Source organism: Fukomys damarensis, unplaced genomic scaffold (genome assembly GCF_012274545.1).
Source record: "Fukomys damarensis isolate Sample0158 unplaced genomic scaffold, DMR_v1.0_HiC HiC_scaffold_15, whole genome shotgun sequence".
Lineage (NCBI taxonomy): Eukaryota > Metazoa > Chordata > Mammalia > Rodentia > Bathyergidae > Fukomys > Fukomys damarensis.
In genome coordinates this window covers 64,677,501-64,698,091 of record NW_022900927.1, presented here as the reverse complement: position 1 = coordinate 64,698,091, position 20,591 = coordinate 64,677,501, and the positions used below count along the sequence as shown (strand labels likewise).

Sequence of the window (20,591 nt, the reverse complement as noted above, 5' to 3'; positions counted from 1 at the left end):
TTTTTTTTTTTTTTTTGAGGCAGGATCTCACCAAGACACTCAATTACCCAGACTGGACTCAAACTTGTGATTCTCCTGCCTCAGCCTTCCAAAGAGAGTAAGGGCTGAAGATGAAAATGCATCCAAACTGCGGCTGGCGGCATCTGCAGAAGGCCAGGGCTCCATGTAGAGGCACAATGGCCAGGCCTGCAGGCCTCCCTTAGGGCTAAGTAGCAACTTGAGATAATGCTGCAGGCAGTACCCCCGGGCCACAGGGGTGATCAGGGCATTTGGGCCCATCCTCCGGCCCCTCCCTGTCCCTGTCCCTTTCTAGAAATGCCTTGGCTGCGTTAACAGCGAGAGGTGTGCCGCTGTTAGTGATGCCACTGCCACACGCCTCCTCCCCGCTGGGCGGTCAGCAAGGCCACCGTGCTGGGATCCCCCTGGCTGGCTGCAGTTTGACCTTGTGCTTCTGCCCAGTACAGCATTCTTGGCGAAGGCTTCTCCATGACCCCTCCTGTCCCTCAGGAGCTTTCTCTCAGTAAACTTTCTCTCCTACTGTCGACACCGTGGGCCTTGCAAGTCACTCTTTGTTACTCAGGGAACAGGAGCGCGGCATGCTGCGCATCTAGCAGGCTGGGAGGTACGTTTCTCCGCCGCACTGGGGTTCTAGGTGTGAGTGCCACATGTGGCCCTGTGGAACGCGCTTGATGGTATCCAAGTGCTCTTCGTGAGGAATTCAGGTATGGAATTCAGGTATGCTTATATGAGACTTTGTTAGAGTAGCTATTTCCACATGGCTTGTTGTACACTTCAAAGAAGAAAACTGGTTTCTTAGGGCAGATTCTATTATCAGTGCTCTAGCTGGGATTGTAAGCATCCCCGGAGCCCTGGCATGAAAGTCTCTGTCCCCAGGACACGCCACCTCAGGCCGAGGCAGGGGTGACAGTGGACCCTGGACTGGGCCCCCGAGACTTTCTCTCCTTATATCTGGATCGTGTCCAATACTCGATACAGTTACACACTGACATAAGTCACTGGGGATGAAATAGTTGAATAACATCAATCACTCAAACAATGGCGCCAATCTTCCCCTGCAGTCCCTGGTGCCCTCACTCAGCCGCAGAGCTGAAAGTATCCCTTCCAGTCTTCACACAGCACCATCATCTTTCCCCGAAAGACAATGACTCTGGCAGGGTACGTATTAGGCATGGTTCATAAGAACTGCAAGGAGATCATGAACAAAACCCTCTGAAATGTTCTTATATTTGCTGCTTAAATCAGTCCTGATTGCCCTGCACTGTTATAAACTTGATATGAAATTATATTATTCTTATAGCTGAAAACATACTTTTCTCATTAAAACAGGTTACTTTGGGGCAAGGGCATCGGGGATGATTATGAAACTTTTCCTTTGTTTATCTGTGTTATTCTGTAGTGAAAACGTATTGCTTCTGTAAGAAGAAGGAAGTGAAAACAGACTTTATCATTGTAAATGTGACTGGGGGTGGGGATGGGAAACTTGGGAGAAGAACTGAGCCAGCCACAACAAGCAAGTAATTAACCCTGGAGCCTGGACCCCGAGGAGAACTGCGAGGTCAGTGTGGTTGGAAGAGGGCAGTCAAGGGGGCCGACGGGTCTTCTTCCAAGCCATAGTAGGACGACATGGTGACAACAGCCATCACCTGAGAGAGCGCAGCAGAAGTTACTTTTGTGGGAGCCCCTGGAGCACAGAAACTGTTCCTTATTCAGCCCTGTGTCCCCAACAGAGGGCCTGCCAAATAGTAGGTGTTCAGTAAATTTTTGCTCCATTGAATTTGTTGTTGAAGGAGTAAATGCTGCTAGAAATAGACGTTATCAAACAAAAAGCTAGTGGAACTCTAGGGAAAATGGGCTCCTGCGGTCTTGGGAACAAAACCCCTAAATGGCCATGTGCCAGCAATCTAAGGAGTCCACTCAGGCAGGCTTAAGCAGATTAACACCTACTGGCTTGGGTGAGAAACGCTTTTTGCCTGGGGAGCAGAAAAGAACACCCCTCTCATCGCCTCTCCTGCCACTGGGACCTCCGGGGAGAATCACTGCTACTGCTGCTGCTGCTGCTGCTGCTGCTGCTGCTGCTGCTGCTGCTGCTGCTGCTGCTGCTGTTTTTTTAAAGAAACCAACGAAAGAGAATGTGTGTGGTTTGTGTTTAATTTTAAAGACAGCTCTGGTGCTTTTTACTTGTTGGGAAAACAATAACAATGCTTCCCTTTGTCTAATTCCTGGATTTTCCCATATCTGCCTTACCCCGGCCCCCCCACTGTCCCATCCCTATTTATTTAAAGGTCTGAGGACAGCGGTGAAAGCCCTTGATTTCTGAGACTCCTGTGAAGAGCCTCAAAGGGCTGCTGCTGGCCACCGCACAGAGCTGAAACCCTGAGAGGAACATTTTCTTCCCACAACAAAACATTCTGATTCCTCAAGGTGTTTTGTTTTGTTTCGTCTTGGAAAGGCTTTAAAGACAGGACAAAAAGGGTGCTTGACTATCACAGCCAGGCACTAAGGAGCTGTTGAATAGGTGAGTGAATAATTTTCCAATACAAACCAGACCTCATGCAACTTTGTTTTCATACTTTGACTCATTAAATCTTCACAACAACCTTCTGAGGTAAGTGGAGCTCCCTCCTCTTTCAGGTGAGAAAATTGAGTCCCAAGAGGTTAGAGGACTTGCTCAGGTAAGTGGTAGAGTTGGGATTTGAAGGCAGCTCTGCCAGCTCCAAACCCTTTGCACAACACCCCTGCTTCTCATACTTGAGCACGCATTTGAGCCCTTGGAGATCTTGTTATCATGCACATCCTAACTCAGTCTTTTGGGAGCAGCGTCTCTCTAACGGGCTTCTTCCGGATGTCAATGCTGCCGGACCGTGGAGCACTGGGAGTAGCAAGGCTTATGACACAACCTCTCCTCCCCTCCCCTTACTGTGCTGAGCTCTTTTCCCTCTTGGGCCTGGGCACTTGCTACCCCACAGCCCGGGACTCTCCTCTGACATAAGCTAAGTAGCACGAGGGCAGTGATTGCTTCCTTGCATGTGTCCTGCACGTGGGAGCGGGAGTCACAGATTCTGCCAGTGATCTGGGGAATTCAGACCACTTCCCGGCGGCCTGTTTGTACCTTTCCTTCAGCTCGCTGGAGCCTTTCCCCTACTAGGATTCTGTGAACTGACACAGACAGCACTCAGGTTTCCAGCTAACCTGTGCCTTTTGTTTGCAGCCTCCTGAGAAATAAGGAGTGCGTGGAGAGCCCATTGCTTCCCTGCCCTTCAGAGTAGCCACTTGGCACCTGTGGCGACTTAAGCTTCCATCGATTACAACCAAATACAAATAAAAACCCAGTTCTTAGTTGTGCTGGCTGCATCGGAGTGGACACACCCGTGTGGCCAGTGACTACTGCTTGGGACAGTGAGATGGAAGAACGCGTCTGCATCGTCACAGAAAGTCCCATTTGGACGGTGCCGCTCGGTTTCTGTGACACTAACTAGATCTCCCCGGTACCGTTCCGTCAGGGCTAAGACAAAGAAGACTGTCAATGTCTACCTTGACCTGGGTCTGTCTTGTCCTCCCTCGGCTGTCACCTCTCTTTCAGCTGGAGGTGTCCGAGGAGAGTGCCTGTGCCACTGGAGACCCCGTCACCGAGAGTCCCACGGTCAGCGTCCGACTGGCAGATCTGCCCAGCGGCGGAAGTGAGTCGGGTCCCAGAGGACACCTGGACACGTGGCCCAGCATCTTCCTCTGTGGCCTCCCCTCCCTGGTCATCACCGCGCCATGCTTTCCTGAGGCTCAGGGCTGGGGCCTCGGCCATGCTTGTCCTTGTGTCCTTTCAGGTGCTCTCTCAGCAAACGTGCATCGGACGGATGGGGCCGGGGCCCCTGCCGTGCCCACCGCCTAGGGGTCCCCTCCACAAGAGCTCCAGGGGAACGGACAGCCTGAGGGTGTGACATGGCTGTGAAGTCAGAGTGCAGTAAGCCCTCGGTTTGCAGGGTCAGTTCATTTTTTCCTCTAATTCTATTCCTGTAAAGAAAAGGAGGCAGCCAGGCTGGAAGGAAGAATTCGCTGTCGATGAGTCACCATGGGCTCCGGGCAGGGCTGCACATCCACCCCGTCCAGCTCCACTCTGCTCACCGTGGGATAACTGGGCTTTTTTATGTGGCGAGGTGGGGGTCAGTTATCTTTGTCACATCTCCCCTGATGTGGAGAAAATGTACCTGGGCAGACCAGACGCTCCGCGGCAGGGCCATTCACAAGGAGCCCGCTTCTATTTCTTCATGAGTCCTAGCCGCTCAGTGTTTTAATTTGCTGGTTCTGTGTTGCAGGGAACCCACGGTGGGAAGTTGAAAACATGGGTTTAATAGTTAACTTTTATTGTCATTGGCTGGAGGAGCAAGTACTTCAAATGACATCATAAACAGTGCTTTAGAGCCCCTCGGTGGCCTGCCCCAGACAGAGTAGCTGTGAAACATTGTGCTTTAAGGAACATTAAAGAATTGTGGCCTGATGTCGTGTTAGGTGGACCGTTCGGTTTCACACCACCTGCAAGGCTCCTGAGGAGGAAAAGAGCCCTTCTCCCTGAAATTAAGAGTTCGAACTTTTCCCAGCCAGGTCGGGGGTGGGGGTGGACAAATGGGCTGGATTTTGCCCTACAGAAACCTGTTTAAAAGCCGTCATTCAAGCAGTGTCTTATGGCACTGCCCACACTGGCCATGTAGCGGGTTCGGTTTCAGACAGCCCACGTGCCCTGCCTTTCCCTCTCCGCCCCTCCCCCTACAGACACAGTTAATCATATTTAGAGACCTGTGTAAGTGTGGAAGAAGTCCCAGAGCGTGGCTGTTTTCCTAATGAGTCACAACCCATTATCGGTACTGCCTTGGATTCCCCAGTGCTAGTATCAGAGAGCACCGCAAGCGGCAGGCAGTCAGCGCACTCTCACTTTGAGCTCACCAGGCAGACCCGACACTGTTCTCTCTTTCGTAGCCGGGAAATGAGGAAGTGTCCACCCACGGCGCAATGTGAAATGGTAGGAGGGTCACTGTGACTGGCCTCGACGCCCGGCAGTCCAGCCCGATGACCCAAGGGTCAGCGACGCTCAGAGCAGAAACCCAGCAAAGCAAGGAGGCCTCATGGAATTTCACTTCAGCTTTTAGGCTCTTTGCAGCCACGAGTTGTTTTGTTCACTTTTCCCTCACCTTTGCTTTCTTGCTTGCTTCCCAGGCTGGAATCTTTTTAAAAAATTGGCTTCCTTGTTTGTATTATAAACTGCTTCCGAAACTTTTTGGAAAGCAGATGGGACATAAATAAAGTAATTATTTAAAAACAGAAATATAATTAATGACATGAAGACCATCTGCTGAGATAATTTTTTAAAAAGAAACATGGCAGATGCATTTTATGAGTCACATGATCATTTTCCAATTTACAATGCTGTTCAATGAAAGTATGTACAAGTCCCCAAACTTAAGGAGCCTACCATCATATTTTCTAGTTTTAGGCATACATCATGGATAAATAATTTGTGCTTTAAAATAGAGTATGTCAGTAAAACCATACATGCTGTTAGGAAATTATGTGCATGACCTCCAAGGCTGCAGCTCGCTGCGTGCCAAGGCCAGGCCTAATCGAGCAATTGAATACTTCAATAGTGGTACTGGAGAAAAATGTTACGCATAGTTTTATACAGGATGACATTTTCAATGCCCCTGGAGATATCTGGGAACAAAGCTGGAATGTGCTAAAATCTTCAAAGCTTACCATCATCTGAAGAGAACCTGTTTCACATTTGTCTTTCTAAAAAGCTACGTTTATGACTCTTGGACACATTGCCCAAACATCTGTGGACACCATGATGCCGTTCCTGTGGCCTTCCCTAGGATCACACCTGCCACATCCCGGGTCCTCCAGACTGCAGTGAAGAAAGCCCGGCAGACTCACCGGGTGGACAGGAACTGTGAGAAGTTCCCAGGAGTCCGTCCCGCACGCCCTTCCCACCCTCTTGCTTCCTAGGGCTTCCTTGTTCAGGACATTGCCACGTTATGAGGAACATCTCACTCAAACTATCTCTGCTCCATCGCGCAGGGCCGTTTCCTTCGCAGTTTCCTCGTCTACCTCAGAAGTAAGGGTGCCATCACTAACACTCGCCAGTGTCTCCTCTGTCAGCAGGATTATCCCAGGAAATGACTCTGGGCTGGTCTTAACTGTCCCCACTCCAGTAGACCCGGGAGATGGCAGCCCAGTAGTTCTAAGCTTGGAGGAGCCCCTGGGTAGCTGAAGAGTTGCACACAGTGCTGAAATTCTCTTCCATTTTTGCTTTCACTGAGCAGAGCTGTTCTTTTCTCTACAATTCCTCTTCCTGTGCCTTCTCGGCAGGAATTACAACCCATTATGAAGAGAAAACCGGGATGAGGGGAGGCAGGAGAATCTGTTCCCCCTCATCCATCCCAAAGTAGAAAGCAAACTATGACTGCAGAGGCCTCCGTGCAAACAAATACACCAGGGCTCAAACCCAAAACTGCCTGAGAACCGAGAACCAAGAACTGTTTGTTGGACAGTTGGATGGCTGTGCGGGGGAGTGAACGAATGATACAAAGCCAACACTCTGAACTGGGATCTGACTGCTCACTAGTTCCCAGTGGATTCTGAAAACAGCCAGACTCAAAGCAGAACTGGGATACAGCTAAGCCCATGCTGTGAGGGCCTGGAGGACGATTCTCATTTGGGGTCAAGGGAACTGTCCAGGAAGATGGACCTGATTTTCTCAGCATCGGGTGGCAGGAGTGTGGAGCTCAGCAAGGAGAAATCTGGAGAGACAGAACTCTCTGAGGCTCCCTTGTGAGCCTGTGGTTTCTTTGCCCCGGCACATTAGAGGACACCTGCCTTGTGGGTGGTATGTGGGGCGGGTTACCTCAGATGTCTCTCGGGGTGGGGAGGACCACCAGACTCGGGAGGTGCGGTGGAGACACCAGCCGTGGCCCCTGCCCTACCGGGGTATCCTCGTCTACATCTCCCATCCTCCTTGCCAGGGACATGACAGCACCTCAGTGATGGGGGTCGAAGGAGAGTGGATTTGCTCTTCTTCTTCTTCCTGCTCTGCTTCCCAAGGCAGTGATCTTCCCACCGGTGAGCACCAGGATCAGCTGCAGGCTCCAAATCAGTAGGTCCACAGGGCCTCCTAGGGGCTTTTCCAGTGGTCTGTGGGTCAGGCTCGGAGGACCGCCCCGCTGGGTGTGGTGGAGCCTAACATGAGGAAACACGTGTTTCCCAGCCGCTGCATTAACCAAAGCACGCGCTGACACGGAAGACGCCATCGGTGCCGCTGTCGAGCACAACAGGAGCCAGTTGTGGTAACCCTCATGTGTCTGCGTCCCCAGGAACAGCACCTTAGCCTGTCCCGACTGTCCGGGAGTTGAGGGAGAGGGAGAGAGCAAGACCACTCCCAGGTCTGGTGCCTGCTAATGGCGAGATAATGCAGCAGGTTTGGATGAAAGAAGAATGAACTGGTTATTACCAAACGCTCCAGGCCACAAAGCCTGGAGTCTTTCCGTGGTCTCTTCCGAACCCTCCACACAGAAAGCTTCTCTCCTTCTTGAGGAGCCCTGCAGGATGAGCTCACACCTTGCCTGCCTGCGGTAGCAAAGCCTTGGCTAGCAATCACAATCACTTCCCGCAGCACATCAAAAGTCCTGAAGGGAAAGTCTCTGCGTGCACACATATAATCACAAATATATTTCTATGAATGGCCGTTTTTGTACACTTTAAAAAATAGCATTTTGAAATCAAATCTAACGTTGCTGATGAGAAACCTGATTATCAGTCTCTTTAGTCTCTTCTCCTCTCCTTTGGGGATTATCTGTATTTCCTTTTGAGGAGCCAATAAGATTTTTCTTTGTCTCCTTAACTGAGTGCAGAGGCACGGCCCCTCCCATAATTACTGAGCACAGAATGCACTGGAAGCTTTCAGTCGGGAAAGTCTCATCTTTTTCCACTCTGTCAAGCTACCGGCCATCACCTCTCCACTTTCTGTTCTTTCTCTGAAACACTCACTAAATATTTATTAAATCAATGCTGGAATTTCTGGATGTATCAGCACTTTCACACTTCCTATTTCTCTGTCTCTTTGTGTCACACTGTTGGAGGACTACTCAGTTCAGCCTATCCATTTGCTAATCTCTGCTCAGCTGGATCTAGTTTTCTGTTCCATCTACCTGTTTTTAGTTCAGCAATTAACACCTTCTTTTTGAAATTTGTAGTCGTATGGCTTCCTCCCGTTCTCACCCTAACGGCTCTGCTCAGGCCATCCTGGATGTTGACCGTGTTCCCACACAGTTGTTCTCCGATGGGGGCGGCTTCCACACAGGCTTTGGAGATCTTCTTTACTGTGGTACAGTACTCGCCACATAAAGCCCACCATTTCTGCCCTTCCAGGCGTACACCTCAGAGGCAGTACGTACAGCTGCTGTGTTTGCAACCACCGCCGCCATCCAGCACCAGAATTCTTCATATTCCCAAACTGAAACTGCCCCACTGGCCCGGCCTCCAGCTCCTGGCAGCTGCCATTCCACTCTGTCCCTGAATTTGACCTGTCCGGGGCCCCCGTGCAGGGTATCCGTCCTCGTGTGTCTGGCTTATTTCCCTTCAAGGTTCATCCACGTCCAAGCATATGTTGGAACGTTGCTCGCTTTCAGGACTGAAGAGTACCATCCCACCCAGTGTGTGTGCCACATTCTGTTTATCCGTCCACCCAGCGGTGGACACTTGTGTCCCTCCTCCCTTTCGGTTACTGTAAACATGATGCTGTGGACACTGATATAACGTATCTGTTCAGGGCTCTACTTCCAATTCTTTTGGGCATGCACCCAGGCCTGGGTGCGTCTCGGCTATGAATCCATCTTACAAGAGTTCTGTGCATCTCTTGGACTGTGTGGCCTCCTGGGAGCACCGGCTTCACGGTTACGCGCAGGGGACCCTCCCTGGCTCTTGACCCACTCTGTCCATAGCCCCTGTGTCACGCAGGTCTAGTGGTCATGCCTCCGCCTATGGCTCCCTACCTGTCCCCTTTCCAAAGGTACTGTTCAGCTTTTGGTTCACAGAGAGTACCCTCCCTCTTCTCAGGAATGGCCGTGTGTTAAATCATCTTAACATCATTGTTATCCATTTATTGGCATAGTTTTGGGAGAGGAGCTTTTTATCATATGCATAATCTGCCAACCTGAAAACAGCCCACAGAAGATGCACCAATGGGTAAACCGATATCCACAAGCCCTCTGATACTCCAGGAAGAGTTTGGCATTGCCTTGGAAGAGTCTTTCCCCAGAAAGCTCTCCCTTTCGGCATCCTCTGCCCGTCCCTGAAATTTTGGGGGTGCTCTCGTTACCTGTAGTGCTGAGGCCGGTGTACTCAGGGGACGGGTTGCTGACAGGGGACGAGGGAGGCGGCACCTCCACAGATGTGGCAGATTTTGTGGGGGAAAACGAGGGCACTGGTGAAGGGGTTGGTGGGGTGGCCTCTGTCAGGATGATCTCTTCTCGAAGTTCTGCTGCGAAGAGACAAAAGGCAAGCTCTTGGAGCCTGGTGCCGAGGCAGGTTGTCTTTAAGGACTAGGAACAGGGGAAGCCACTCTGTCATCTGTGTGGTCAGCTGCACCCGTGCCCGAAAGCCTGTGACGTTTCCCACACTGTGGCACTGAGGGCGAGTCCCAGCAGCGCTCACACCCGCCCCGAGAGGGGGAAGCCTGCTCACCACAGCCCCAGGCTTACCGCTGCCGCCTTCGCCCTTCATGGCCCTCATGAGCTCGTTGGCCCGCTCCTGACAGTGCAGCGACTCCAGCAGGTACAGCACGTAGTCGTCAAACATCAGGTGGATGAGGTGGAACGAGCCTGGACAGAGGACCGAGCAGGACAGTGAGCCCCACCAGCCGTGCACCCCAAGTTCTTCGAGGAGGCTCAGCAATCGCCTTCCCACGCCATCCCTCTCCTCGGGGAGCTCACTCTTCTGGTTGTGTTCCCAGCCACGGAACCACAGAACAGCAGGGACTCTGCCTTTTAGTTCACTGGTATCTACCAACGGCCTAACGAAAGTGTTAGGTAAAAAGAACCAAAAAGCAGTACCAGACTGGGACTATAACAAGCCTTTATTATGTGGAGGATCTGCCGGGCTGACTCCGAACAAAGGAGGAAAACCAACGTGGCGGAACAGGGAGCTTCTTTTATAGGAGCGGGGTGGGGTTCACCTGAGCTGGGGTGGAGTTGAGTGAGGTGTTATTAAGGGATTGGAGGAGCCTGTGATGTCACTAGGGGGGCTCGTGACATCACTAGCTGCCAGGAGGTAGCAAGAACCAGGTTACTCTTTTGGCGGGAGAAGAGGCATGATGGGAAGAAGCAGCCTGTCCTTTGTTAGGAGAAGCCATGTTTTAACATGGAGGCTGCTGTTCCATGTGGCAGCCGTCTTAAGGTGAGGGAAAACTAACAGAAAGTCTGGCAGCAAAATTGAAATTTTAAATTTTCAATAACCAAATAATTTTCCCAAATGTTTCTGAGACTCCACATAGCACCTATTCTTAGGAAAGGTGCTGCACTGAAAAGAGCTTTTAAAGTAGCGCTCTTCCTTTCCAGCGTGGGTGGTTATTTCATAAAAGGGGATGTGAACAGTCTTCCTAAGGTATTTTCCTGTGTGCCCGGGTCTGTGGTCCAAGGCTTATAATTAATCTCTATAGCCATGCTGTGCAGTCAGCATTTTTATCCCACGTTTGCAGGTTACCTTCCTAATTATTTATTTTTATTCTGTAATAGTACATGTCCGCATTTGGGACACGCACATAACACATGTTTCTTCTTTTTATAGCCTCTTCCCTTTAGAGGAAAGACGAAGAAAATCATTTACTGAGACTTTGCTTCTGGCAACCATGGTGCTAACCACTGTGGATTTATTATCACAGCCATTCCCATCACAAGCACAGGAGGTGATATTCTTCTTTTCCAAGTGGGGAGTCGAGGCTTAGAGAGGTAACACCACCATCCGAAGTCACTAAGTGGTAGAACCAGGACTTGAGCCCAGGCCTGCTCCTGGAGTCGTTGTTCAGTTGTTTCGTATACAATGCTCTCTGAATGGACGACGCTGGACCCTGTGTTGCACAATAGAAGAAAAAGTACACACCAGAGGCTTCATCGGGGGTAGCTACTGGTACTATTTCAAGAACCATCGAAGGACAGTTTTGTTCATAGTGTATGTCCAAAGATGGCGGCAAATGCTTAAAAGGAAAAGGTGTCCCTAATGAAGAAATTTTTTTTCTGGGATTTTCATTTAGGTCAATGTGGATAGCAAGAAACAACTATGGAATAATGAGTTAGAATGGGAAGCCCAGGCTGGGTGATAAAAATAGGATTCAGCTGGTAGTTTTAATGCAAGCAGACACTGTAGAAATCATCTGTCCGGCCTTCTGGTTTTACAGATAAGGAACAAAGACCTGAGGCTGTAAGGAAACGTGCTCACGACTACACTGTTGGAAAACATCCTCGCTGGGCTTGTAGGCTGGCACTTCTGGACGAGAGTCGTTCTGGGCCTCCAGCTCCTCCCGGATAGCTCTTTTAGTCACCGGACCAGTCTGTTAAACTTCAATCTCCCCTCATGCAAGTCTGGAGTGTGCCTACCATTTGCCTACGACTGTGCTGCACATTCCGAGGACATGCGATACGGAAAGCTTAGTGTCTGGCTTCACAGAGGTTACAGTGTCCTTAGCAAGCAGAAATCCATCATCAAGATTACTGAGCAATAAATGGTTTGTGCCAGGGTGTCCTGGCCACACAGCACCGGTGCAAACAGGGGAGAGGAAAACAAACAGGAGATACACAATGACTGGAGAGTGAGAGGGAGCGGGGGAGGTCACATTAAGCCACAACCCAAGGCCCTATTTCATTTTATTTTTCGTTTCATCTCATCTTTTGAGACAGGGTTTCACTGAGTTCCTAAATTGCCCGGGCTGGGCTCAAACTTGTGATCCTCCTGCCTCAGCCTCCCAGAGAGCTTGAATTACAGATGTGTGCTACCATCAGCTGCAGACATTGTTCTGTCCACTGCCGGGCACAGGCTAGAGGCTTGGCAAGTAGTTGTTAAATGCATGATTCAAATGAGCAGGCACTGACCACTTGGCCATGAGCACCGCACTTTGCTGCTGGAGCATTCCAGCACCTTCTCAAGAAGTGGGCTCCGGGAAGCGAGAGCTTGGGGCACCCAAATTCTGCCTACAGTCAGACGGCTGGCGAACATCAGAGCCTATTAGGGGGAGAGCTATTAGGACAGAGAAAAATAACGTGTTGTTCTTATCTGGCAACCTAGCCAACTGCATTTGACAGAATCTAAAAATTTCTTTTCTCCTGTGAAAAATTTCAAACATATATAAAAGCAGAGAAGTTTTACGTGAGCCCCAGTGTGCTGACCACCTAGCTTTCTAATATCTTAACATTTGACTATACCCGAATCAGTCTCTTTTCATCAGAGAAAAAGCTGAAAGCCCATGGCTGCTTCCATTAGCAGCATTTTGCAAGCCTGTCACGTATATTCACGTACCCATAAATGTCACATGAACTTCTGTGTCCAAACTTGGTGTACAAGGCATGGTGCTTGAGACACAATTCTGCAGCTTGCTTTCGACAGCCATGCTTTGAGGTCCATGCACGCTGGCACACCTCGCCCTCATTCAGGGGGCCTCATGAGTATCCCCCGACTTGCCTGTCCTCCTGCCGACCCAGTGTGGTGCGGACAGTTTTCCACCGTTGGAAACTGGCTGCAGTCGGTAATTTTATACCCATTTCCCGGAAGTGGAATCGATGGGTCTGAGAGCACCTGCATCTTTAATCTTATGAGACAGCACCAAATGCTCAGAAAAATGTCCCATGATTTTTCTGGCACAGAACAGAACAGTGTCCAGCCTGAAGGCTGCAAAGTGTCGTCGTCATAATTTGTGCTGCCCTATTACCAGGATGCATGCATTTTTGAGTGATTGTTGTCCGCTCGAATTTCATCTTTTGTGAACTGCCTTTCATATTCTCTGCTCCTTCTCCTACTGGGTACTTATTTGTCTATAAAAAAAAAATCTATTTAGACCAATTTATTATGTGCTCTGGATTTTAATCCTTTAATAGTTATATATATATATCGCAAAATATCTTCTCCCTTTCTGTGGATTGTTATAACTTTAAAGTATAAACAGATGTATAAAATTCAAATGTTGAAAGGGGAAAAAATAAGAACCAACATATATCATGTAAAGGTACAAGATCCCAATGATGAATGTAATTATTGTTTGCCTTAAATGTACCAATAAACTTAATAGGAAAAATAAATAAAATCAAAGTGTTGCCAATTTGAAATATTTTTCTTCACTCTTTGTCTCTTTTGGGTATCTTTAAAAAAGTAATTTCCTGTTCCAAGATCACAAAGATAGCATTTCATATTTTCTCCCAAGAAGTTTAAGATCTACTGTTGTCACTGTTTTTATTTAGGTGTTTCTGTTTAGACGTTGTAGGGGAGGGGCCTAATTTTATTTTAATTATTCCAAAACCCTTGTCTTGGAGCATTTCTAACTGATTTTCAGGCCCTCCCAGTCCCATCATCACCCGTACAACACTCCTGTTGTACAGACAAGGGAGCAAGGGCCCACCGGGGTGGGGGACACAGGCCAGGCCCCTCGGGCTGGCTCTGCTGCTCCTCATGGTGGCCCAGCCCTCCCTGAGCCTGTGGGCCTCGCTCCAGGACATCTCTGCTCCTCGCCCCACAACTTCACACACCTCACTCTTCTGGGCCCTTGGCTCCTCCATGTGAATTTTAGGGTCAAATTGTTCAAAAAATCAAAGAAAAAGATTTGGGCTGGAATTACATTGAATTGATATAATAAAATGAAGACAATTAACATGTTTTTGAGCTTGAGTCTTTCTAACCATAAGCATGGCGTATTGCGATAACTTTTAAAATTCTTCCTCGAAGATCTTAAAATAATTGTTCAGTTCTTTCTAGGTACTTTTTAGTTTGAGGTATACATGTTTTCAAGTTAGTGCTAAAAATACCAATGATTTTATTCTAACTGTACTTAACTGTAGTTAGTAACCTGGCTGAATTCTTTTTTCTTTTTGGTATCGGGATCAAACTCAGGACCTCGCCCTTGAGAGGCAGGTGGCGGCACCACTGGTCTAAACCCCTGGCCCCCAGCGGAATTCCTATTGGTTCTATTAGTTTACAGATTCTCTTTTGCCAGCAATTATAACATCTATAAATAAAGATGATTTTGTGTTTTCTTCTTTATTCTGGTATTTCCTTTCCTTTTATTGCATTGGGTAGAACCTTAGAGCCTGATCTTCTATGACTTAAGCAGAAGGACTTCTAAAATTTCACCATCTAAAGTTTGTTGCAGATTTGGGGATACTTTTTAATATTAAGTAAATCATTTATTCCTAATTTGCTAAGAATTTTCTCAAAAAATCATATTTGAGAGCCAAATAGTACCTAATGCTATTTATTTCTCTGTAGCTATAATCATGATTTCTCACTTTCAGTCTATCAACACAGTATGCTAATAAGTAACTTTTCAGACTTTAATACTTAAATTCTTGACATACATGCATTAATCATGATTTTTTTAAAAACTGCCATCAAATTAGACTGCTATTACTTTAGACTTTTTTCATCTGTGAAAATATATGTAGCTGAATCACAATTTTCTTTTCCTCTGTAGGTTTTGAAATTGAGATTGGCTTCATAAAATGAATTTTATTGTTTTCCTTCTTTTATCTTTACCCTCTTAAATATTGATTTTCATGACTTCATGTTTATTTTCATAAATTAAGAATTATATGTCTTTTAAATCTAGTAAAACTTTCCTGTCAAAGTATTTCTGCCCGACGTTTTCTGGAGGAAGAAACTTTTCCATTTACTCTGATCATCATTCCTTCTTTCTTTCTGCCATGCTATTTTGTATTTTTCATTTACCATCTATTTTCTATCCTTCATCTTCTCAACTCTTGCCATCTGCTAATTTCTCATACTCTCACTTTTCCGAGGTGGGTGTGCTGGCACATGGAGGCGGAGGCAGGACGATCTTCACTTTCTTTATTTTTTTTTTTTTTTTGATACTGGAGTTTGAACTCTGATCCTTGCACTTGTGAGGCAGGCAGCGGAACCACTGAGCTAAATCTCTGACCTGATCGCCATGAGTTTGGAGGTGAGCCTGGGCTACACAGTGAGACCCTATCTCAGAAAAAAAAAAAAAAAAAAAAAAAAAAAAAAAAAAAAAAAAAAGAACAAACCAAATAAACTTAACTTTCCAATAAAGTCTGAAGTTATTTAGTATTCCGAAACACAACGGAGCCTTAGTGCACTTTAATGATTTCTTGGAAACCCTTTTCCCTTCACTCCATGTTACACTGTTTTCCTTGAACTTGGTTCCTTTTTAAAATGCACATGCAAAGATTAGTTTTAAAATTAAAATTAGCTGGGCACTCAGAGGGCTGAGGCAGGAGAATTCCTGAGAGTTCAAGGTCACCCTGAACTATGTAGTGACACTTGGTCTCAAAAAAACCCCAAAATAAAATAAAATAAAATCAGACCCCAAAATTAAATGTTTACATATTTAAAAAATTTTGCTTCTTTGAAAGAAGCGCCCACTCTCCCTCCACTTTTGCATTCTTCCACAGAGAATCTGAGATTTATACGGCCCTCCGACCCTGGTAGGCCGGTGACAGCTCAGAGCACCGGTGTCGGGAGTCACAGTTTCTGAGTCAGAGAAGCACCGCTGACCCGATAGTCCCGACCACAGAACCCTGTGACATCACAGTTCGGGTGTTTTAGTTCAGGAGGCCTGAGTTCTTTACACGGCAGCAATAACCCAAAAATTGTTTCTTACTTCAGACCTCATCTGCGGCTTCATTTTTCTTCTTGCTACAATGCATCCTTTCACAGTCTTTCTCTTTTTGTAAATGAAGATCCGTGGGTGCCAGGTGCTTTCAGTCTTTGCATAACCGAAGATCTCTCTGTTGTCTTCACCCCCGAATCAGAGTTGACAGCTCCTTGTTCTCAGCACTCACAGGAAGACACTTCCTTCCTTCTGGTGTCTGGTACTTCCTGCTATGGTCTGACTGCTGTTCTCTTCTGTCTTAGCTTTATACTTTTAGTCCACATGGATATGGGTTAGATATAGAACAAGTGAAGTTGTCCGACCCTTGTCCCAGCCCCAGCCCAGGTGGTTGTGAGAACGGAGCGGGCGCGGGCCCTGTGGCCAGGCAGACCTGACCGACACAGAGCCCTGGCCACATCGGTTTCCGGCCCGGAAACTCTGCGCTCCCTTCTCAGCCCCATAGAAAGCGCCTGTTTCTCTTGCACCTGGCAGAGCTGAGGGGAGGGTTACACAGCCTGTGCCTGCTGCATGTGGCAGGACAACCAACACTGCTGTCTCTGCATCTCACCAAAGTGAGGCCTCTGAGTTCTGCCTCAGCCCCCTGCTCTGAGGCGTCCAGGGTGCTGGCTGCTGTGGGTGAGAGGTGAACAGGGAGCGGCGGCCCTCACACCCACGTCTCCAGGCGTCCACGTTTGCTGAGTGGTGTCACCACCAGGGTCCATCTGAGAATGGCCAACGGGCAGGTGGCAGCGCACAGGGCCCTTCTCCCTGGACTTCTGTGTGGTATCCTGGACACAGGACAGAGAAGGTGGTTCCTGTCTCGCAGCGGGTGGCGAGGGCCTGGCCAACACTGCAGGTGCAGGTCGGTGTCCTGCAGCGTAGTGGGCTCTGTGTGCCAGGGAGCCGCACGGGACATCTGCGCCAGAGAAACAGTCCGCAAGGCTTGGGCGTGGCCGCGTGTCTGGGCCACAGTGGTGCACGGCTGTCATCCCAGCTGCGCAGCAGGCAGAGGCCAGCCTGGACAACCTAGTGAGTCCCTGTCTCAAAATTAAATGAAGACGGGCCGGGGATGTGGGTCAGCACTAGTGTTTGCTCGGCGTGTGTGAGGCCTGGGTTCCATCCCAGCACTGCAATCGTCAGTCAGGCAGTCAGTGACCCATGGAAGTCCTGTACAACCCTGCCCCTCAGCCTGTACTCTGGGCTGCTTGGGGCGCTGTTCGACGCCCAAGTACTTCCTGGACTACTGCCACCTCCCCGATGTTCATAACAGAGAAATGACAGGCGTTTGGTGAAAACCCAGAAGGAAAGGGCGAAGATTCCGACACTCAGGTGGGTCCACTGAAAACAGTGCTGCTTGGAGATAGAAGCCTGTAGTGCTCAGCTCCTCCGGGACTAAACATTCACTGGCTGCTACCTTTGCCCGAGACTGTGCTGGAAACCACTGCTTCCAGCAAAGAAAGAAAGCGTGCTACTTCAGTGCACAGCACAGGCCCTTTCTGTGAGAAGGAATTAGGGAGAAGAAAGGCGCCAACCACCTTTGAAAGGGGCCATCCCGGGAAGAGGTGGCCGAGCCCCGGGCTCCTGCGGCATCCCACACGACCCTGCGCCAGTCAGGGCTGCGGGGGACACAGTGTGGCCCGTGTGGGAGTCGGCCGGGCGGGCTGGGAACAGAGCTCTTTTCCTAATTAGCTGTTTCCATACAGGGAACGCATGACCCAAACACAGCCACCAGCCGGGGCTTTGACACACACGGGCCCGAGGGGAGGCGGGCTTTTGTCTGCAGCCAGTTCTCTCCACTTGCTCGTCACCCTGAGCAGCACAGCCCAACAATGCGTCCAAGGAGCCGGGCCGCCTCAGGTCGTCGGCTAGGCGGACTTGGAGACAGGTGTTATTTCAGCCCATTCCAGGTTGGAAATTACTGTAAAGTGAAATCAGGTTAATCTGATCTCTAAGGGATTTGATTTCCCCCAACAGTTCTAAAAGAAACACGTTACAAGGAACACTCCCGCTCCTCCGAAACAAACTCAGCCCTTTCCTTTGCCCACCTGTCCGACTTGGTCAAAACAAAGACAACTGGCAAAGAACACTACGGCGAGGGAGTGGCTTTGTCCGGCCCCCTACAAAGCGGCGGGCGCCGGTGCACACGTGTCCGTGCATGCAGGCTGAGTCTCTGACGTGGGGGCGAAGGAAAAGCACCTCACACCTTTGCACTGACCCCTTCAGCGAACAGTGCGGCGCCAGGGGCTTTTCGGTGTCGGCCCTGCCGGGGTAGCCAGGGGCACAGCGGGAGCGGAGAGTACTTCCGGCTGCGGGACAGGCAGCTTCAGGGGACTCGGGAATCCGCAACGAAACACTCCTTAGGGTGGGCAAACAGGGCCTCTCGCGGACGACGCAGCCCTTTAGGAAAGCCCGTGCTCCTGTGTTTCCCCACAGTGTCCCGGGGCTGCCCAGCAGCGCTGCCAACCAGCGACAGGAGCACAGTAAGCTTGGGGCGCAGCCCAGTGCCGACCCACTTAACTGGAGATAATGAGAAATGAAAGCACAGCTCTCCTTGTAAAGGAGAAGGGAACGGGAGCAACTGCCGGGAAAACACCAACAGCCCTCTGCCAAAACCCGTGGAAAGGGAGGCCAATGCGTTCCGGGTTTTGAATGTCAAAGAATGCCTTCAACTCTGCCCCACCCCACTCCCTCTGGTCAGGATGACCTGGACTCCACACGGATTATTGTGGTGGCTTTTGAGACAGGGTCATGCTGTGTTGACAAGGCTGGTCTTGAACTCACTCTGTAGCCCAGGCTGGTCTCAGAGTCACTGCACTCCTCCTGCCTCAGCCTCCCCAGTGCTGGGGTTATAGGCCACATGCCTGGCTTCAATGCACACTTGGTTCTTTGAAAAACAGACCCCTGAGTCCTCCAGGGGGGCTAGGATGCTGCAGAGGTGGGCCTCATAGCAGTGTTGGCCCTGCTGATCCAGAAAGCTGTGGATGAGGACGTGGGGCAGGGCTGCTCCCGCAGGTGGTGGAAACCCAAGCAGGACAAAGAGAAAACCAGTGCAAAAGCCCTCTTCTAGGGTTAGACTAAGCTGTATTTTAAAAGAATAGTAGCTTGGTGTGGGGCACACCTGTGATCCCAGCACTTGGGAGGCTGAGGCAGGAGGATCATGTTGAGTTTGAGGCTAGCCTGGGCAACGCAGTGAGACAAAGAGGGGGGTTCTGGAAGCTCTGGGAGCTGGGTTGCTTTGCCTGGGAGGGAGAGTGCCCTGGGTCACCTCCCCCAGGCCCTGGCGGCCCTGTGCCCAGGGAGCATACGTGGGGCAGGAGGGCTGGGGCAGCCTTACCAAAGCTGGGCGCACTGTGCAAGGTCATGTCCCGGATCACCCTGGTGCCAAAGCAGGACCACATCAGGAGGAACTGCTGGGCCACCTTCTTCAGCGACCCCTGTCTCTTGGCGGCCACCTGCAGGAGAGAGTGGCCCATGTTCACTTACAACTGGCTCTCCAAAAACTGGCAGGAAGGCTTCGGATCTCCAAATTCAATGTGACAGAGCAAGGGTTTTTGACTTCTTCTTTATTTATTTATTTTGGTACCGGGGGTCCAACTCAGGACCTTGCACTTGTGTGGCAGGCAGTGGCACCACTGAGTTACATCCCTGGCCCGGTTTTCACTTCTTGTTCTTAGCAGTACAAATACACTTTAACATGTTCATAGCGGTACAACTCCTAATAGCTAAATCATGGAAGCCCATCAACAGACAAATGGAGAAAGAACATGGTATTTACACAGAGTCCCACTCTGCCATAAAGAAGGGTAAACTTGAGTCATTTGTAGGAAAACAGATGAGACCATAACGTTAAGTGAAATAAATCAGATGCACAAGCATAAATATCACATGGTTTCTCTTACATGAGAAACCCAAAGAACAAATAAAGAGCCAAATAAAAGATAGAAACTAGGAGATACTAAGATCTTTTGCAAATGGAAGGGCATCAGTAGAAGGAGAGGGGAGGGGGAGAGGGGACGGGACATGAAAAGAAGTGGGACGAGTCAGTTACACGCACCGACTCCACACAAGGAGTGTGAACCTCACGTGTGGCAAGTGTGGACTACAATACATAAATAAAATCACTTGCCAAGAATTTACCTACCTAGTACATAAAAGAGCCGTGCAGCTGGGTCAATGGGGGGACAGCACACCCTCCACCCCCAGCGCCCAGGGACCCAGGGCACCAACCTTCACGACGCACCGGTCCACCATGGTGTCCAGCCACTCCACGTAGGACTCGATGGGCGACTGCCCCTCCAGGAGGTGGTCGAACTCCTGGTACACTGTCAAACAGAGCAGACTGCTGTGTGTGCAGGCAGAGGTGCGTCTCGAAGACACAAAACCCAGGCAAATCAAACCTCCAGGTCTTGGCAGGGCATTCAGGGTTTTTTTATTGTTTATTTTTTTTAATGTATCGGGGATTGAACTCAAGACCTTGTGGTTTCGAGGCAGGCATGGTGCCACTGAGCTAAATCCCCGGCTACTCAAGGGTTTTTAAAGTCCACGCTGCACCTCACCCTTCCGGCTTGGGCTGCCCGGCTGGGCCCGGCTGGGAACACCGAGGTTGTTTCCAGTCCCCATACGCCCTGTTCCTCTCCTTTCCCGTTGCCTCTGTTATTTTTTGAACCCTCCCCACACCCCTGCCTTGGCCCTGTGCGCGCCCAGC

General features: G+C 49.6%; 1 protein-coding gene and 2 long non-coding RNA genes across 6 annotated transcripts in view; 2 read left to right on the top strand and 1 right to left on the bottom strand.

Moving 5' to 3' along the window:
• Nucleotides 1-20,591, bottom strand: part of Rfx4 (regulatory factor X4) — a 136,164-nt gene that overhangs the window by 11,464 nt on the left and 104,109 nt on the right. For 3 of the 4 annotated variants that reach the window (XM_010631310.2, XM_010631308.2, XM_010631311.1), the window contains 4 exons: nucleotides 20,114-20,208; nucleotides 19,221-19,338; nucleotides 9,762-9,881; nucleotides 9,380-9,541 (listed from right to left, as the gene is read on the bottom strand). In XM_010631310.2, the coding sequence (XP_010629612.1) occupies nucleotides 9,380-9,541; nucleotides 9,762-9,881; nucleotides 19,221-19,338; nucleotides 20,114-20,208 (495 nt within the window). The remainder of the gene's footprint in view (nucleotides 1-9,379; nucleotides 9,542-9,761; nucleotides 9,882-19,220; nucleotides 19,339-20,113; nucleotides 20,209-20,591) is intronic. The other variant, XM_010631309.2, reaches the window with a different exon arrangement.
• On the top strand, nucleotides 2,123-2,686 carry LOC104867046. The gene is made up of 3 exons (XR_781647.2): nucleotides 2,123-2,152; nucleotides 2,304-2,536; nucleotides 2,653-2,686. It is a non-coding gene; the product is annotated as an uncharacterized LOC104867046 (long non-coding RNA).
• Nucleotides 2,700-5,232, top strand: LOC117286154. The gene is made up of 3 exons (XR_004517309.1): nucleotides 2,700-3,698; nucleotides 3,840-3,996; nucleotides 4,987-5,232. It is a non-coding gene; the product is annotated as an uncharacterized LOC117286154 (long non-coding RNA).